The 15,981-nt window shown below is 38.9% G+C and overlaps 2 protein-coding genes across 2 annotated transcripts; both read right to left on the reverse strand.

Moving 5' to 3' along the window:
* Positions 1–2,792: 2,792 nt before the first annotated feature.
* Positions 2,793–10,512, reverse strand: LOC100678305. Its single transcript, XM_031932889.2, has 3 exons — positions 10,247–10,512; positions 9,991–10,127; positions 2,793–2,839 (listed from the first exon to the last, which is right to left on the reverse strand). The coding sequence occupies exons 1-3, from the start codon at positions 10,411–10,413 to the stop codon at positions 2,808–2,810; spliced, it is 336 nt and encodes a 111-aa protein (XP_031788749.1). The 5' UTR covers positions 10,414–10,512; the 3' UTR covers positions 2,793–2,807.
* An 880-nt stretch (positions 10,513–11,392) lies between these two features.
* Positions 11,393–15,981, reverse strand: LOC116417810. The gene has a single exon (XM_031932873.2). The coding sequence runs from the start codon at positions 15,979–15,981 to the stop codon at positions 12,169–12,171; it is 3,813 nt and encodes a 1,270-aa protein (XP_031788733.1). The 3' UTR covers positions 11,393–12,168.

Raw genomic sequence — 15,981 nt, forward strand, 5'->3', positions numbered from 1 at the left:
CCGATTCTGTTGAGTAGTGGCTCAATTATAAAATTAATTGATGTGATAGCTTTAGAAAATTCAAAAGGTGAATCAATAGCTCATGCAACCCATAACGCACTATTAGAATGAGGATGTAATGAACTTGTTCAAGCTGAATGTTGTGCCACCAAAAATTCGAATTTCGGTCCCAATAGTGGTGCAGATGTTTTATTAGAAAATTTGCTGGAAAAAGATTTATTATACTTAGCTTGTCGGCACCATATGTTTGAGCTTATTTTGAAAGGGGTTCTTATTGGCTTAAAAATCTAAAATTGTAGATTTTATTGATTATAATTTGACAAAACAGTTACCAAGAAACGACTATAAGGAACTTTTGCATTTAAGTCTGCTGTTTTGAGACGAAAAAAGGGAAATAAATCTTTGCAAAGTTGGTGCTATGCTTACTAAGAGATACTTTTCAATTGACTGCACCAGACAAATTACATTTTTACCAAATTTGTAAATATATCATATTCGTTTACCTTAAAGTTTGCTATACTGCTCCTGTTTCGGGTTAAAAACGGGCTTTTATGAGGGCCAAGATGTTTCAGATTAAAAAGGGGCTTTTATGAGGGCCAAGATGTTCCGGATTAAAAAGGGGGTCTTTATGAGGGCCAAGGGCTACACGGCGATCGAGGCGTGTGACGCTAAGCGTGGCTGTCCGACGGGGCGAGGCGCGCTAATGGCCGGCCGTATGGAAGGTCCAGGCCGGGAAAAACCCAAAGGCCCGCAATTGAAAAGGGACCGGTCATAAAGTCCCGAAAGAAAAGCTGCTCGGGAAGCACGGTGCGTAAACGACGCAGACAGCGCTGGGTTTTTTGGTCGGGACCGCTCGGACGATAGCTAATAAAATCGCTGGATGCGAACGTGCGGCAACGCACGACGTCGGCATTAACAGATCGAAGCGTCTTTCCAGAAACTTGCTTCCCCGAAAATGGCGATGAGCATAGCAGCTCAAAAGTGCGATATGCAATGTGCGGGTTTGCGTGTTAGATTTGCGTGCTACACGAGGTATGTTACGTGTAGCGCGCCAGCGAATAGGACCTACGCAAATTCTGTAAGCGTAGAATGTGTGGGCTATGCGTGCGTGTATGGATGTATGCATGAATAAGTCGGCCCGCAGAATTGAATGCTGAGGTAGGAGCCTGTTCTCCCCGGAGCGCGCCCTCTCACATAGCACGGACGCAAGCCGATCGACTCGCGGACGCGGCGCCGAACAGTTCATCGGCAACTCCACAAGGCTTGTTGACCTCACGAGGGAGCTAAGCTCTCGGTGCCCAATGCAGGTCCGCCTAATGCTCGGGAGTCCGACGAGGCTTTAGACCTCACGAGGGAGCAAAGGCTCCCGGTGCCAAATGTAGGTCACCTGATGGCGTCGCGATAGGGCGCGAGTTCGAAGATGGCGTGCCGTTGCTCCGGTGGTGTCCGGAGATCGTAGGGAGGGCGGCGTTGACTAGAGAGCGAGAGGGGGGACAAGCAACGAGATTCTTAGCACGAAGCTACGACCACCCCCGCGCAGTCCTCCAAGCAGGACAAGGAGGGAGAAACGACCCTGTAGAGGGGGAAGAGCCGGGCCCAGCTCGGCGGAAAATTCTAACGGACGGACACTTCATTCGCAGCTCTCACGAGTAGTAGAGAGATAACCTAGGTTAAGGCGACACTGCGAAGACAACTTTGTAAACTTGTATCGAGACATTATATATATATATATATATATATATATATATATATATATACGGACTCCAAGTTCAAGCCAAACTACACACACACACATCATGCTCCTAACCCTAACAGCTCCAGTTGCAATAAAGGCCCCAAACAATAATCTAAAATTAATAAAAAGAATTGTTGGTTTTAAAATCATCAATAAAAAGATATCAGAAGCTGCTCTGGCAAAATTAAAAAACCATCTCTGGTATCTAGCTCCAGAAACAAGTGCCATTGCTTTCTTAGATAAAGACATCTCAGTGGATATTAAACGAAAAATGGTCACGGCATTAACAGCTCCAAACAATTTTGATGATGATTTTGAAGATCCAACTCCAAAAAAACTTTATTACAATTCATTGGCGATGATCGAAAGTTTAAGTCAGGCAACGATGGATAATTTTATCACCAATCAATTCCTTTTATTTTTTAACAATTATCGACTTAATCACAAATTTTTGTTAAAATATTGCAAATCTTGCATAAATGTGGCATACTGTGCCACACTGTGCCATACTGTACCAAGCTATTACTAAATGTTCGAATTGGTACATATGCAGCACAGTGTGGCACAGTTTGGCACAGACTGGCACAGTATAGCATGATTTCGCAGTTTTCACTAGCGCGAAAAATCACGTGATTTATTACACGAATAATTACGTGACAGATCACTAGAATGCTCACGTGATTTATTACGTGACTATTTGGCGTGATTTCTCACGTTAAAAATCACGTCAGAAATCATCTTATAAAATCGAAGTACTTGTTTTAATTAAAATAAATAATTTTGATTTTACCAGACAATTACGAGAAATATATTTGTTGATGCTAATCCAAACAAATTGACCGCAGAAAAATGAAAAAAAAAACTGCCCTAACCGAAATTTGAACCCTGTTCTTCAACTTCACAATCCATTATCTTACTCCCTTAGCCATTTTCACTTGTCCTAATAATGATGACTTGCAGATTATATCGATGGCTGAGTGGAATAAAGTCGTATCGTGGCGGCGATTCCGAGAACGTCGTATCCTAGACGCAATTTTGTAGTGGTAGCACTGCGCGATTTTCAAATGCAACTTTATAAGGCATATGGAATGTGCGTGAACAATTCTGAAACAAATCAGAATGACTTATTTTTCATTGCCTATGCATATATTATAAAAACTTGTAACATTAATCGAATCTAATTCAACTTAATGGACGAATCAAATTTATTTATTTTGATGTATATACACGAAGCCCAAGCACATAAAGATCAGTCTCCGTCCTTAGCTAAAGTCCCTGACTGTAGCTGACCAAGTTTTTTACCTGCGTTTGTTCATACAATATGTAAAAAACATGGGTAGCACCTCCAAATTATGCCATCAAAAATGTACAGGCCAATTAAGCAAGGGTAAAAATTTTGAGAAATAAAAATTAGAAATTTATTTGCTTAAAGGTTACAATATGTGGATATGCAATAGTGCAAACAAATAATTAAAAAAACCAAATCGGTATGAGGAGTACGCAAATACAAAATGCACGCATATACGCATTTGGACAATAAATTTTTAAAGCTAAGAGTACACTATGGGTTGTCGGTATGGACTAAGCCGTCCAGAGTTCTAACAGTATATGGTTATTACATTATTTGGAAAAACTTTGGTTTTACACAAAGAAAAGCCGTACATACTATATCGCTTTATAGCGAGTAAGTGTGACGTCAGACCGTGGGCCGGCACAGCAGTCCTAATATCTAAGATTAGTGGACTATTCTCACTCTTCTTCGGCGAACTTCATCGTGGAATTTCCCATCGTCAACCCCTAGTGGAAATGGATTGTGTGTCAAAGTGTGCCAAAGTATGCCAAAGTACAACAAATTTCCGAATTTGAACACTTTGGCACAGTATGGCACACTTTGGCACACTTTGACACACTTTGACACACGTTAGCATACTTTGGCACACTTTGGCACACCCAATTATTTCCACTAGGGAGTAACCAATAATATTTTTTGTTAGTTTTATGATTAATTTTATTATCTATGGCAGGCATTGTGGTAGAGTATTTAAGTGATGGTTTATTAGGATCAAAAGTTATGGTTTTATTTGATTGGTGACGGGATTAATGGTATAATATTGGTACGTTGGTATCGTTTTGGATGCACCCTCTACTGTCAAAGTACATGAAGGCTTGAGGAGGGAGGTAGCCCGTTTGAGCCATGTCAATTATTTCGGTGCAGTTATATACAGTGTATTTGTTCAAGTATTTATTGGGAACTACTGAGAGATTCGCGAAGTAGTTTCTCATTAATCCAACCAAGATTTTAACCCAGAACCTTGGCGTTACAATCCAATGCGCTACTAACTGAGCCATTTTTTCTCTTCGAAGGTTTATGTATAAAAGCAATACGTACATATAGATTTTCATTTTTATCATTCTTTTTCGTACAAATAAATTTTCTCTTTGAAATAAAAATATATTTATTGTTATTAAAATCATAACTGCTTATATTGATCAGCTTGAAAATTATAAAAAATCCCATCATAAAATTAATTAATGGAATTATAATTAATTACTTTTTTAATAACAATAAATTTATTTCTATTATTTATTTCTATTTCAAAGAGAAAATTTATTTGTATGAGAAAGAATGATAAAAATGAAAATCTATATACAGGGTGAGTCATTTTAATCTTTAATCGCAATTATGTCGTTGGCAAAGCATGCCAGCGAAAAAAGTTTGGGGTAAAAGTTTTAGGATTTTTCCCTGGCTATCTGATGATGACCTTGACAATGTCATTGAGCATGACCTTCAAGGTCATTTGAAGGTCAAGTCGATTTTTTCAAATAGAAACCCCTACTTTTGGCACCAGAAATGGAAAGAGCGGGAAATTTTACGTTCGAACATGTGATTTTGGAAACAAATCATCTTTTGTGCGGAAATTACCTTTGACATCAGCCGAACCCAGGATGCACCATCGAGGAGGTTGTCAAAAGGATTTAGCATCCCATTTTTTGTTTTATTTTTTTTTTTGTATTTTTTTGTATTTGTTTTTTTTTGTATTTGTTTTTTTTTTGTTTTTTCCCTTTTTGTTATTTTTTTGGTATTTTTATGGAATGTTAACTGGAGTTAACCATTGATTAATTGTTCGAAATTACCGCCGTTTTGTTGGATGTAAAGATCAAGTCGAGCTCTGAATTGTCTTATGGTTCTAAGTAGAACATCTCGAGGGATTGCTGCACAAGCTGTACGAATGCGTTCGATCATATTATCTCGCGTTGTTGGCCGTTGAGCATAAACAACATTCTTAAGATATCCCCATAAGTAAAAATCGGGAGGGGTTAAATCAGGTGAACGAGGGGGCCAGGCAACTGGGCCACCTCGCCCAATCCACCTGCCATTGTAGCGGGTGTTTAAATAATCACGAACAATGCGTGCATAATGTGGTGGTGCTCCATCTAATTGGATCCACATTCTTAGCTTTGTGGCTAGGTCTACATTTTCTAGTAATTCAGGTAAAATGTCTCGAAGTAATCTCAAAAAGTTTACCCCATTCACGTTCTCTTCAAAGAAATAAGGACCAATCAAATAGCCATTGATGATTCCACACCAGACCATAACACTCCAGAGGTGTTGATTGTCTATGGGCCTGAACCAATGAGGATTTTCATCTGACCAATAATGGCAATTATGTCTATTCAATTCTCCAGTGTTTCTGAATGTTGATTCATCTGAAAAAAGAACGTGCCTGAAAAAGTCTTGATCTTGTTGAATCATTCGTATTGCCCATCGACAAAAACTTACTCGCAAAATCATATCATTTGGAGTTAACTGTTGTGTTAATGTTATGTGATAAGGATGATATCTTCTCGCTCTCAATATTCGGGATGCTGTTGATTGAGGTATACCTATTTCTCTTTCTATTTGTCGAGTACTAATGTGAGGATCAAGATGAATAATCGCTAGAATGGTAATAACACGAGGATCGTTTTCGTCGTATTCATGAAGACGGCGTTGACGAACAAAAGCATTTCGAGCTCTCTAAGTTAAGGTTTGAATAGTAACATTACTTGGGTGTCTCCTATTGGGATAGCGTTCAGCATAAAGTCTGGCAGCTGCTGCATAATTATTTCGACTTTATCCCAAAATCATGATCATATCAACGATTTCGTTGGGACCATAATCAGCCATGATCAAAATCAAAATAATTTGTTACAGACCAGTAAACAGGGAAACAGATTTTTTTCAATAATAATTATCGATTTACAAGAAGTAAAAAACACGATTAAGCTTTTCTGCACTAAATTGCTATCTACATAACTGTTAAGAGTAGTTCACTCTCAAAAATTGACACTAATACAAAATAATGGAATGACTTAACTACATCAAGAATTTTGAAAATTGACACTAATACAAAATAATGGAATGACTTTGAAAATTTTTGAAAACTGAAAAAATTACGAAAATTTTAGAAAATATTGAAAATTTCTGGAAATATTGAAAAATTTTTCCTTTTTGAACGCATGTCACTCTCTTTTCATTTATGGGGCTAAAAGTAGGGGTTTCCATTTCAAAAAATCAACTTGACCTTGAAATGCCCTTGAAGATCCTGTTTAACGACAGGGTCAAGATGACCATTCGTCAGCCGGGGAGAAAACTGAAAACATTTTCTCCTTGAATGCATTCGAGTTCAGCTAACCAGTTGTACTGTTATCGGCATGACCAATGACCTTGACCATTGAATTCAAGGTCAAGGCAACGTCATATTCAAACGTAAAATTTCCCGCTCTTTCCATTTCTGGTGCCAAAAGTTGGGGTTTCTATTTGAAAAAATCGACTTGACCTTCAAATGACCTTGAAGGTCACGCTCAATGACATTGTCAAGGTCATCATCAGATAGCCAGGGAAAAATCCTAAAACTTTTAACCGAAACTTTTTTCGCTGGCATGCTTTGCCAACGAGATAATTGAGATTAAAGATTAAAATGACTCACCCTGTATATATGTATTGCTTTTATACATAAACCTTCAGAGAGCAAATTGCTCAGTAGTAGCCCATTAGATTTTCACGCCAAGGTTCTGGGTTCAAATCTTGGTAAGAAATTTTTTTGCTCCTCCTAGAGGAAGCTTTGTGATAGTAAAATTTGGAGTTTCATCAAAACTTCTATCGGCAATTTTTTGATTTTTAAAAAACACTATTTTGCATTTTTTTCTATCATCCCATTGTTATAAAGAATTCAGCTAAAATGCATTTGAAAGAGAATAAAATTATCTACTTTTTCTTGTTTGGTCCTCGGGATCGACCGCTTTGTTCGGCAGATAAAATGAAAAAGGTGATTTTTTTTTAAATTCATATCTCTAAAACTAAACATTATAACCTCACGAAAAAAATCATGTCGGTGGGTCATGTGTCAAACTATATCCCATTCAAATTTTAAATGATTTGACTACTTATTTTTTCAATAATAAATCGAAAACTGAAAAAAATGAGTTTTTTTTTGTGCCTTAGTTACAGACGTAAAAAGGCTTTATTGCACTTGAGATTTTGGGAAGAAGTACGTATTTTATGTATTTTGGCTAAGTTCATTGCGCAGCTTTCAAACCCCTATGGTTCTTAAGATATCAAGGTTTCAATTTTTTTTGAAAATTTTTTTATTTCTTATATCTCTAAAACAATGTAGTCAATCGCTTCAAAATTGGAAAAATTTTTTGTTTAAATCAATCTAATAAAAAATAAAAATTTTGTAGCTCACAGCTAGTGTTTTGTTGTTATCATCTGGGTGGTAAAATCGTATTGGCCCTCATTATGTGAATTTTATAAATTTTATTAATTCAAAACAACTTTGAAAAAATATACTGAAGGTTAAAAATTGTTTGATGATTATCGCCTGATAATCAGCTGATTATATTATTAGCATTTTATCTCATATAAACACATATTTGTAACTATTAGCTTAAATAAAAATATTAAGCTGATATAACCTGATAATCAGCTGACGTTTTGACACGATTATCGGCAGATCATCAGCTGATTGTCATCTGCCTTTTTTCAGAAGGGTATATATTCTTTTCAATTTTAATGCATGTTATACTATTCATGTCTAAAACTGAAATCCAGTTAAACTGCAGGTGCGAAAAATTTACACCACAAGAGATGATGCAGAAATTTTGCAAAAGGTAAAACTAAAATACATGTGTTATACAGAAAGTATACACAGGGAAAACAAACTTGGGGTATTGCATGAAACACACTAAGGGTTATCACATGTAAAAAGGAATAGCGAGGAATAGCAGCTGACAGCCAATCAGAAGTAAGCGTTAAACAGAGTTGTTCCTTATTGAGGTGGTGGGGAGAGAACATGAAGGAATGAGTCCGTTTCAAGATTGCTTCTGATTGGCTGTCAGCTGCTATTCCTCGCTATTCCTTTTTACGTGTGATACCCCTAAGCAATAATACCTGAACTTAAATGCATGCTTCTTGTGAACAAAATAAACAGGTTTTTGAATGCTTTGGCACACTTTGGTACACTTTGGCACACTTTGGCATACTTCAGCACACTTTGGCACAAAATCCATTTCTACTAGGGCTTATGCAAAACATACACGAGACAATGGCAACCACGCATGAGGCTTTTTTTGTATGCACTGCACCCATGCTTTTATTGCTAGTTCATTCTCTCTCTGTACTTAAATAAGCATGCAAGGCTGCAGGTTCAGCTGCAGAGTTATTTTTAGTAAGAGATATAAGAAAAAAAAGAAAAAGGTCCATCTAACTGCTGAGACTTCAAATCCAAATCCAAAAACTTCATAACCTAGAAGACTTCAAATCTAAATTTAAATACTTTTTACCCTAAAGAAAATGCTACGTAAAATTCCCTTCTTTTTTCTCTATATATTATTTTATGCATAATACTTATAGTACATGCCTTCTTAGATAGAAAAAATCTCAAGCACTTCAACGCAGAATAATATAGAATAGTGTATGGTGAAGTAAGTTATCCACAACTAAGCACATAGTTTGATGTTTTTGTATGTTCATATACAATCTGTGTGATTGTGCATGTTTTATGCACAATCATGCAAAAGCTCACGGGAGTGTAAGGAATTGTACAGAAGCATACGAAAACGTACAATGACATGCCAAATCTTACGTAATCGTACAAGAACGTACTTGATTATGAAAAAAAATACGACTTTGTGTATGCTTTAAAAAAATATTCTTTTACAATAAACTAGAATGATCTGCTGAACATACCCAAACATACCAAATAGTTAAAAAATGTGCCAAATCTTACGCAAAGGTATTAAAATGTATGCAAACGTACCTAAATATATGAAAACTTATTAAAATATACAATATCATACAGTAATTTAAACGGGATTTCTTAAGGTTTTGCTGTATTTGAATTAATAAAGTTCATTTTCATGGAAATCTGTTTTTCACTTGATACTTTATCATTACTTTTAAGCACATTTTTGTTAAATTCCATATGATTTAGTACAACAGCGTAGAATGACATATGATAACGCACAATGTGTCTAAATTTTAACACCAATCCATGTGATTGTACAAGAACGTATGGAAACATTTGTACAGAAATTCAACTGAACCATATACTTTTTATTTCAATTCAGGTTAGTGATATTCTGATTTTTTTTAGTTTACTAATCAATAATTATGTAGATTAAAATGATTTTATTAAGTAATTTTGGTAATGATTATAACATATTGAGAGAAAAAACTAACACAATAAACTGCAACAATATTTTAATAGAAATATATACGTTTGCACTATTGATACATTCATAATTTTTACAAAATTAAGATTTTGAAATCATACACCAATGTGATTATATTGAACAAGAACGTTTCTTGTCAATTTAGTATTAGTTCCAAATTTGGACAATTATTGACATGTAATTAATTACAACATGTAAGTTTGGTAAGAGCAACTTTCAGCTCACCCTATATAAAAATATAAAATGATACCTTAATGAGATTTTTATAAGATCTATGCAAAATCTTATTATGAATGATATATAAGATCTCAGAATATTTTTTACCTGAAAAATTATTGCATAAAATATTATAATTATTTACAAAAGATGTTATCTCATAAAACAATCTATACAAAAATTAAAATTTTTAATTATTATTTTAATTTAATCACTAATAATAAAATTAATAATTTAACCAAAATGGCTGGGAAAGGTGCACATTTCCTTGACAATAATAAATATCAAATCAAAATATTAAATTTACAACAAATATTATCTACCCCACGGAGGTAATACTAAGTTCCATTGATATAATGCATCATCTTCTATCAGTTCCTTTACAAACATTGCAACTCTGATGTAAACATCTCTCCTAAGGTTAAATCCTTCAGCTGGATTAATGTCATAAAAAAGGTATCTGTTTCAAATATAAAATATCTCGTTATTATTTTTCATATGATATAAAAAATAAAATTCTATTATATGATATAGTTTAATTTACTAAAAAAGTATTTTCAACCAGATGAAATTTCGAACCTTTTTTGAGTAATATGTGAATTATATCTTTCATATTTAGAAATGCACTCTCCATTTTTCATTCTAATTTCACAGGATTTAATTGTATCTACAGTACAGACATTAAGTATTTTTAAATTACAATACAATATAAAAATAAAAATGTAAGTTTGATACTTATATTTCATGTTATCAGAGATTTTATTTCTCCTTGACTATTTAATTAGGCAAAACCGAATTTGCACAGGTTCATCTACAAAAAGGAGATAGCGATTACTATCGAACAGGGAGTAAGGGGTATCACACGTAAAAAGGAATAGCGAGGAATAGCAGGTGACAGCCAATCAGAAGTAAGCGTTAAACGGACTTGTTCCTTATTGAGGTGGTGGGGAGAGAACAGGAAGGAATGAGTCCGTTTAACGCTTACTTCTGATTGGCTGTCAGCTGCTATTCCTCGCTACTCCTTTTTACGTGTGATACCCCTAAGAGAGAAGGAGACCAAACTCCATGCTTTCAAAATGGCAAGCTTTCTCCGACGGAGATCGCCAGGTCCGAGTAGCAGAGCTGCCTGTTGGCAGCTAATTGTACTCTTAAGCGATCTCATTATTTTTAAAGATTTCCGGGTTCGAATCCGCACAAAGAATAATTTGTTTAACTCATTTTTTTTCTTTAAACAATAATTATAATTATTGTTAAACTGTTAATTTTTTTATTATTGAAATCAAAGATTTAGATATGTATAGGTATCAAGAAGGCAAATTATCAACTATTTAGAAGTGCATAAATCACTTAAGATGAGTAGACATAGAATGCATTATTTTTCGAATTTAATTGGAGTAAATGATTTTTATTTGACTGTTACATTATTTTTAACCGATATAAATATATATATATATATATATTTTTTTTTTTTCAACTTCATTAATATATATCATATTTGTTTCATCTATTACATCGTGTACTTATTATAATTAAAACATTCTACATTAAGGCTACTTTATAATATGATGGTTTGATATAATACATCTCAATATATGATGAAGAACCTTAATAATTCTTTAAGTAATTGATGGCTTATGAATTGTCGCGCGCGAAATATTCTGAGGCGAATATTCCCGCTTTTTTTTGTGTGTGTTCGAGTTCGCAAGGAGTGAGGTGTGGGAGAAATAAAGAAGTCGATTGAGCGAAAATCGAAAGTATTTAATCGCGCTCAAATTGAGAGGGGAAAGCCGTGAGGCATAAAACCCCTCTCGAATATTTTACAAGCTGCGAAGAAAAAGAAGAATGTGTGTCGTGTTCGTGCGATTCTCAGAGAGAATCTTCGCTTCGTGTCAGCGGCGCAGTTCCACAGACTCAAGTCGGTAGCGCAGTTCTACCGACTTGCACGTTTCGACGCGCGCGAGATACGATTCGCGGAACCGGGCGCGAGCCGAACGCGAGTAGCAGGCAGCGAAAGAGACGAAGGAGAGAGATTTAGAGAGAATGAGAGAGAGAGATAGAGAGAGAGAGAGAGAGTAGCACAAGCACCAGCACCAGAAACACTCGATGGAAGTACGGACGAATTCGCAAGAGCCAAAGTGTCGTTCGATCGTTCGCTAGTTTGACTGCACGAGCTGTCAAGCTTGGCGTCTTATCGTCAACTGACTCGGCGCTCGTCCGGCCGCGCGCGACACGAGGCCGGCGGCGCTGCCGGCGAGCGCGGCAAGTCGCGACTCCGCTTGTTCAACTCGAGCACGGGAGATGGAGCCACATGCTCTACGTCGACCTCGCTGAGTTCGCTCGACACCGTTTTCACGGCGGAACTTACACCTCGGGTCTCGACGGAACATTCTCCCCCCGTTGCGAGTAACACGAGCAAACGAAATCATCGTTCGAGAGGGTGTACATTCGACGGTTGTACATGTGATTGAGTGTGTATGTATGTGAGTGTAAATATATATAATTCATTCAGCTTCTTCCGTTGAAGACGTGGGAAGAGGGCACAGCTGAGTGATGTTCCGCTTCAGAGTCCCTCGTGAAGTTCTAACGGTGGCGACTCGAGCGAGTCCGTCGGTTCCCGGGTGCACCTCTTGAACGACTGCCAGCTGCCACTGCGTACAAGGCTGATTTTTATCGATGAGGATGACGACCATTCCTTTCCGTAGTTCTCCAGTAGAGTCATGCCATTTTTGACGCTGCTGGAGCTCGTGGAGATATTCCAAATGCCACCGCTTCCAGAAGTCCTGTCGGGCTTTGGTGATGAACTTCCAAATGGACAGTCGATTATCTGGAATAGATGTTAAATCAGCGCTTGGCAGAACTGTAATAGGCCTACCTATCAGAATATGAGCTGGGGTTAACGCTATTGGGTCATTGGGGTCGGCAGAGATTGACCAGAGGGGTCGAGAATTTAAAATTGCTTCTATCTCTATCACGAGAGTATAGAGCTCTTCAAATGTGAGAAGTTGCCCACCCACTACGCGTTTGAGATGATGCTTAAATGATTTTACCGCGGCCTCCCATAAACCACCAAAATGCGGAGATAAGGGCGGGTTAAAATGCCATTGAATATCTAACGAAAGAGCTTTGGCATTCACCTTAGATTTGAACTCTTCTGAATTGAGGAGTGCGAAAAGTTCCCTAAGCTGGTTGTTGGCCCCAACGAAATTGGTCCCGTTGTCGGAGTATACATGCTGGGGAATACCTCTACGTCCTACGAATCTAGCGAACGCGCCTAGGAAACCTTCGGTGGTCAAATCGCTGGTTATCTCTATGGTCACCGCTTTTGTGGCCATGCATACGAAAACGCACCCATACGCCTTGAGGGCTGTACGATTATATCGCTTTTTCTCTTTAATGGAAAGGGGACCAAAGAAATCTACGCCTACGTGAGAAAAAACGTGAGATTCGGTGACCCTAGCGGTCGGGAGATCTGCCATCTTGCAGTGAATTGGAGGGGGCTTGTGCCTAATACACGTGACACACTCGCGGATGACATGACGAACCTGATTTTTTGCGTCAATCAACCAAAAACGTTGTCGCAAATAGAAAAGAGTGCTTTGAACACCGGAGTGGTAGTTCGACTCGTGAGCTTCACGGATGATCAAGTCCGTGACATGATTCCTTGAAGGCAATAGTATGGGGTGTTTACTAGCTATAGGGATATCTGCATTCTTCAGACGTCCTCCCACACGTACAACTCCATTCGCGTCCAAACACGGGTTAAGTGCCGCAATATGCGACCCCTTCACCTGAATACCCTTCGTCAAGCATGCAATTGAATCGGAAAACGCGTCCTGCTGAATGCTTCGAAACACGCGGGTTTCAGCATCGCGTTTCTCCGCGACCGTGATGGGTTCTCCTCGGTACTGTCGGCCCGAAGGAAGCCATCGTAAGCATATTGCAACGATATTAAGCATCATGCGGTGATTAGAAAAACGCGATAGGAACATGCGATCCTTAGCACTGTCGACGAAGAGACAGACTCCTTTTTTCAATCCGGGTATATCCGGAGACGATTCGACGATGTTCGCGGGCCATGAAGCCTCCGTTTGCCGTAGCCAGGTAGGCCCGGTAAACCACGTTTCGTTTCGCAGGAATTCTTTCGGGAGTTGCCCGCGGGATAAAGCGTCAGCTGGGTTGTGTTGGGTAGGGACGTATCGCCAACTGGCGCGCTCTCCTAATTCTTGAATTTCGCGTACTCTATTAGCTTCGAATAGCTTCAAATCTTGCGGGGATTTCCGTAACCAATGTAAGACTATAGTGGAATCGGACCATAAAACGATCCGGTCAATGGAAAATTCTAAAGCTGGAAGAGTTTCTAAAAGAAGTCTTACAAGGATCACGGCTCCGCATAATTCTAAACGGGGAATAGTCTGCTCTTTCAAAGGGGCGACTCTAGATTTGGAGCAGATCAATCGTACAGTGATCTTTTCGTCTTTATCGGTGGACCTAGCGTACAGGCAAGCGCCGTAGCCCTTTTTGCTCGCATCGCTGAAACCGTGAATTTCTATGCGCGAGGGATTAACGCAAACTACATGGCGTGGTGCAGAAACGCTGGAGAGAGACGACAACTGACTCGCGAAGTCCATCCAAAGCGTAAACAAACTCTGTGGAACTGATTCGTCCCAAGAAACTTTCTCCTTCCAACATTCCTGCATGATCCACTTCGCGTGCAAACCTACCGGTCCTACTAAACCTACTGGGTCGAAAATCTTCGCAATCTCCGACAAGATTACGCGTTTAGTTACGTTAGGGGGGATTTCTACGGGCTTGACTACGATAGCCAATTCGTCGCGTTTAGAGGCCCAGGAAACGCCTAATGTTTTTAAAACCGCGTCCTCGCCATCTGGTGCCAAGCTCAGAACCTTCTCATCTAAATTATCTAATGCATGGTTATGGTTAGAAGCCCATTGCCGGATGTTAAATCCACCATGCTTTAAGACGGTGATTATCTCATCACGCGCCTTCAAAATCTCATCTAAAGAATCTGAGCCTGTCAGCAGATCATCTACATACATATCCCTCTTGAGAATCTCGGCCGCTCGGGGGTATTGCGCGCTTTCGTCGTTCGCGAGCCTATGAATAGTTCGAATCGCTAAATATGGAGCAGAAGATACGCCAAACGTAACTGTGTTCAACTCGTACACCTGTAGTTTCCCGTCGCGATACCAGAAAATGCGTTGGTATCGGCGATCCTCGGGATGGATAAGTATCTGCCGATACATCTTTTCAATATCAGCAGTGAGAACGTACCTATGCGATCGAAACCTTACCAGATGAACGTAAAGTTTGTCCTGAATCGTAGGTCCAACGTACAACAGATCGTTTAAAGACACACCTAACGACGACTTAGCGGATGCGTCGAAAACGACTCGAAACTTGGTAGTAAGGCTCAAAATCTTAACGACAATCAAGAATGGAAGATAATATTCCGAGTCATTCTCGTCGACCACCAAAGACATATGACCCAAATCGAGATATTCCTGAAAGACACGACTGAATTCTTCCATCATGCCGGACGAACGGCTGCATCGCCGTTCCAATCCCCGGAACCGCTTGAGAACTTGCGCCCTCGAGTCCCCTAGTACCGGGTCCTTTTTCCGAAACGGCAATCTCACCATGTACCGTCCGTCAGACAGTCGAACCGTGGTGTCGACATACCACTTCTCGCATTCTAACCTGTCGTCAGCCTGCTCAACCGGACTGGAGCATTTTTCCAGAGACCAAAATTGAACCAGCTGCTTTTCTAACTGAGAAAGATGACACGACACCGTTGAAATCTTGTCGGTGTCAATACCACCAACGATCACCCATCCTAGCTGAGTCTTCTGAAGATATAACTCGCTTCCTTCCCTAGACAAGTTAACTTGACCTATAGAAAGCATGGACAACGTTGCTCCAGAACCAATTAAAATGTCGACTTGTCGAGGGAGATGGAATTGAGGGTCCGCTAACCTGATGTTCTTGGGTAGCCTGATCGAATCGCGAGGAAACGGTTCCTCCGGAGTGACGCTAGTTATGTTGGGAACGGTGAGGAAAGTTAAACGCTTATTAAAGTCCGAATGTAACGCTTTAAATTGGGCATCGACGCAATGTTTCGTGGTAGTTCGCACGTCGTTAATTGCTCCGATCGGAATCGAGCAAGGCCTAGTAGGGAGACGCAATCGTTTAGCTAAATCCGCGGTCATAAAGTTCGCATTTGCACACGTGTCCAGGAGCGCGCGAGCCTCTATGTACGCCCCATCGGCATCTCTAATCAAAACAACAGCACTCAT

Source organism: Nasonia vitripennis, assembly GCF_009193385.2.
Source record: "Nasonia vitripennis strain AsymCx chromosome 5 unlocalized genomic scaffold, Nvit_psr_1.1 chr5_random0003, whole genome shotgun sequence".
NCBI classification, from domain to species: domain Eukaryota; kingdom Metazoa; phylum Arthropoda; class Insecta; order Hymenoptera; family Pteromalidae; genus Nasonia; species Nasonia vitripennis.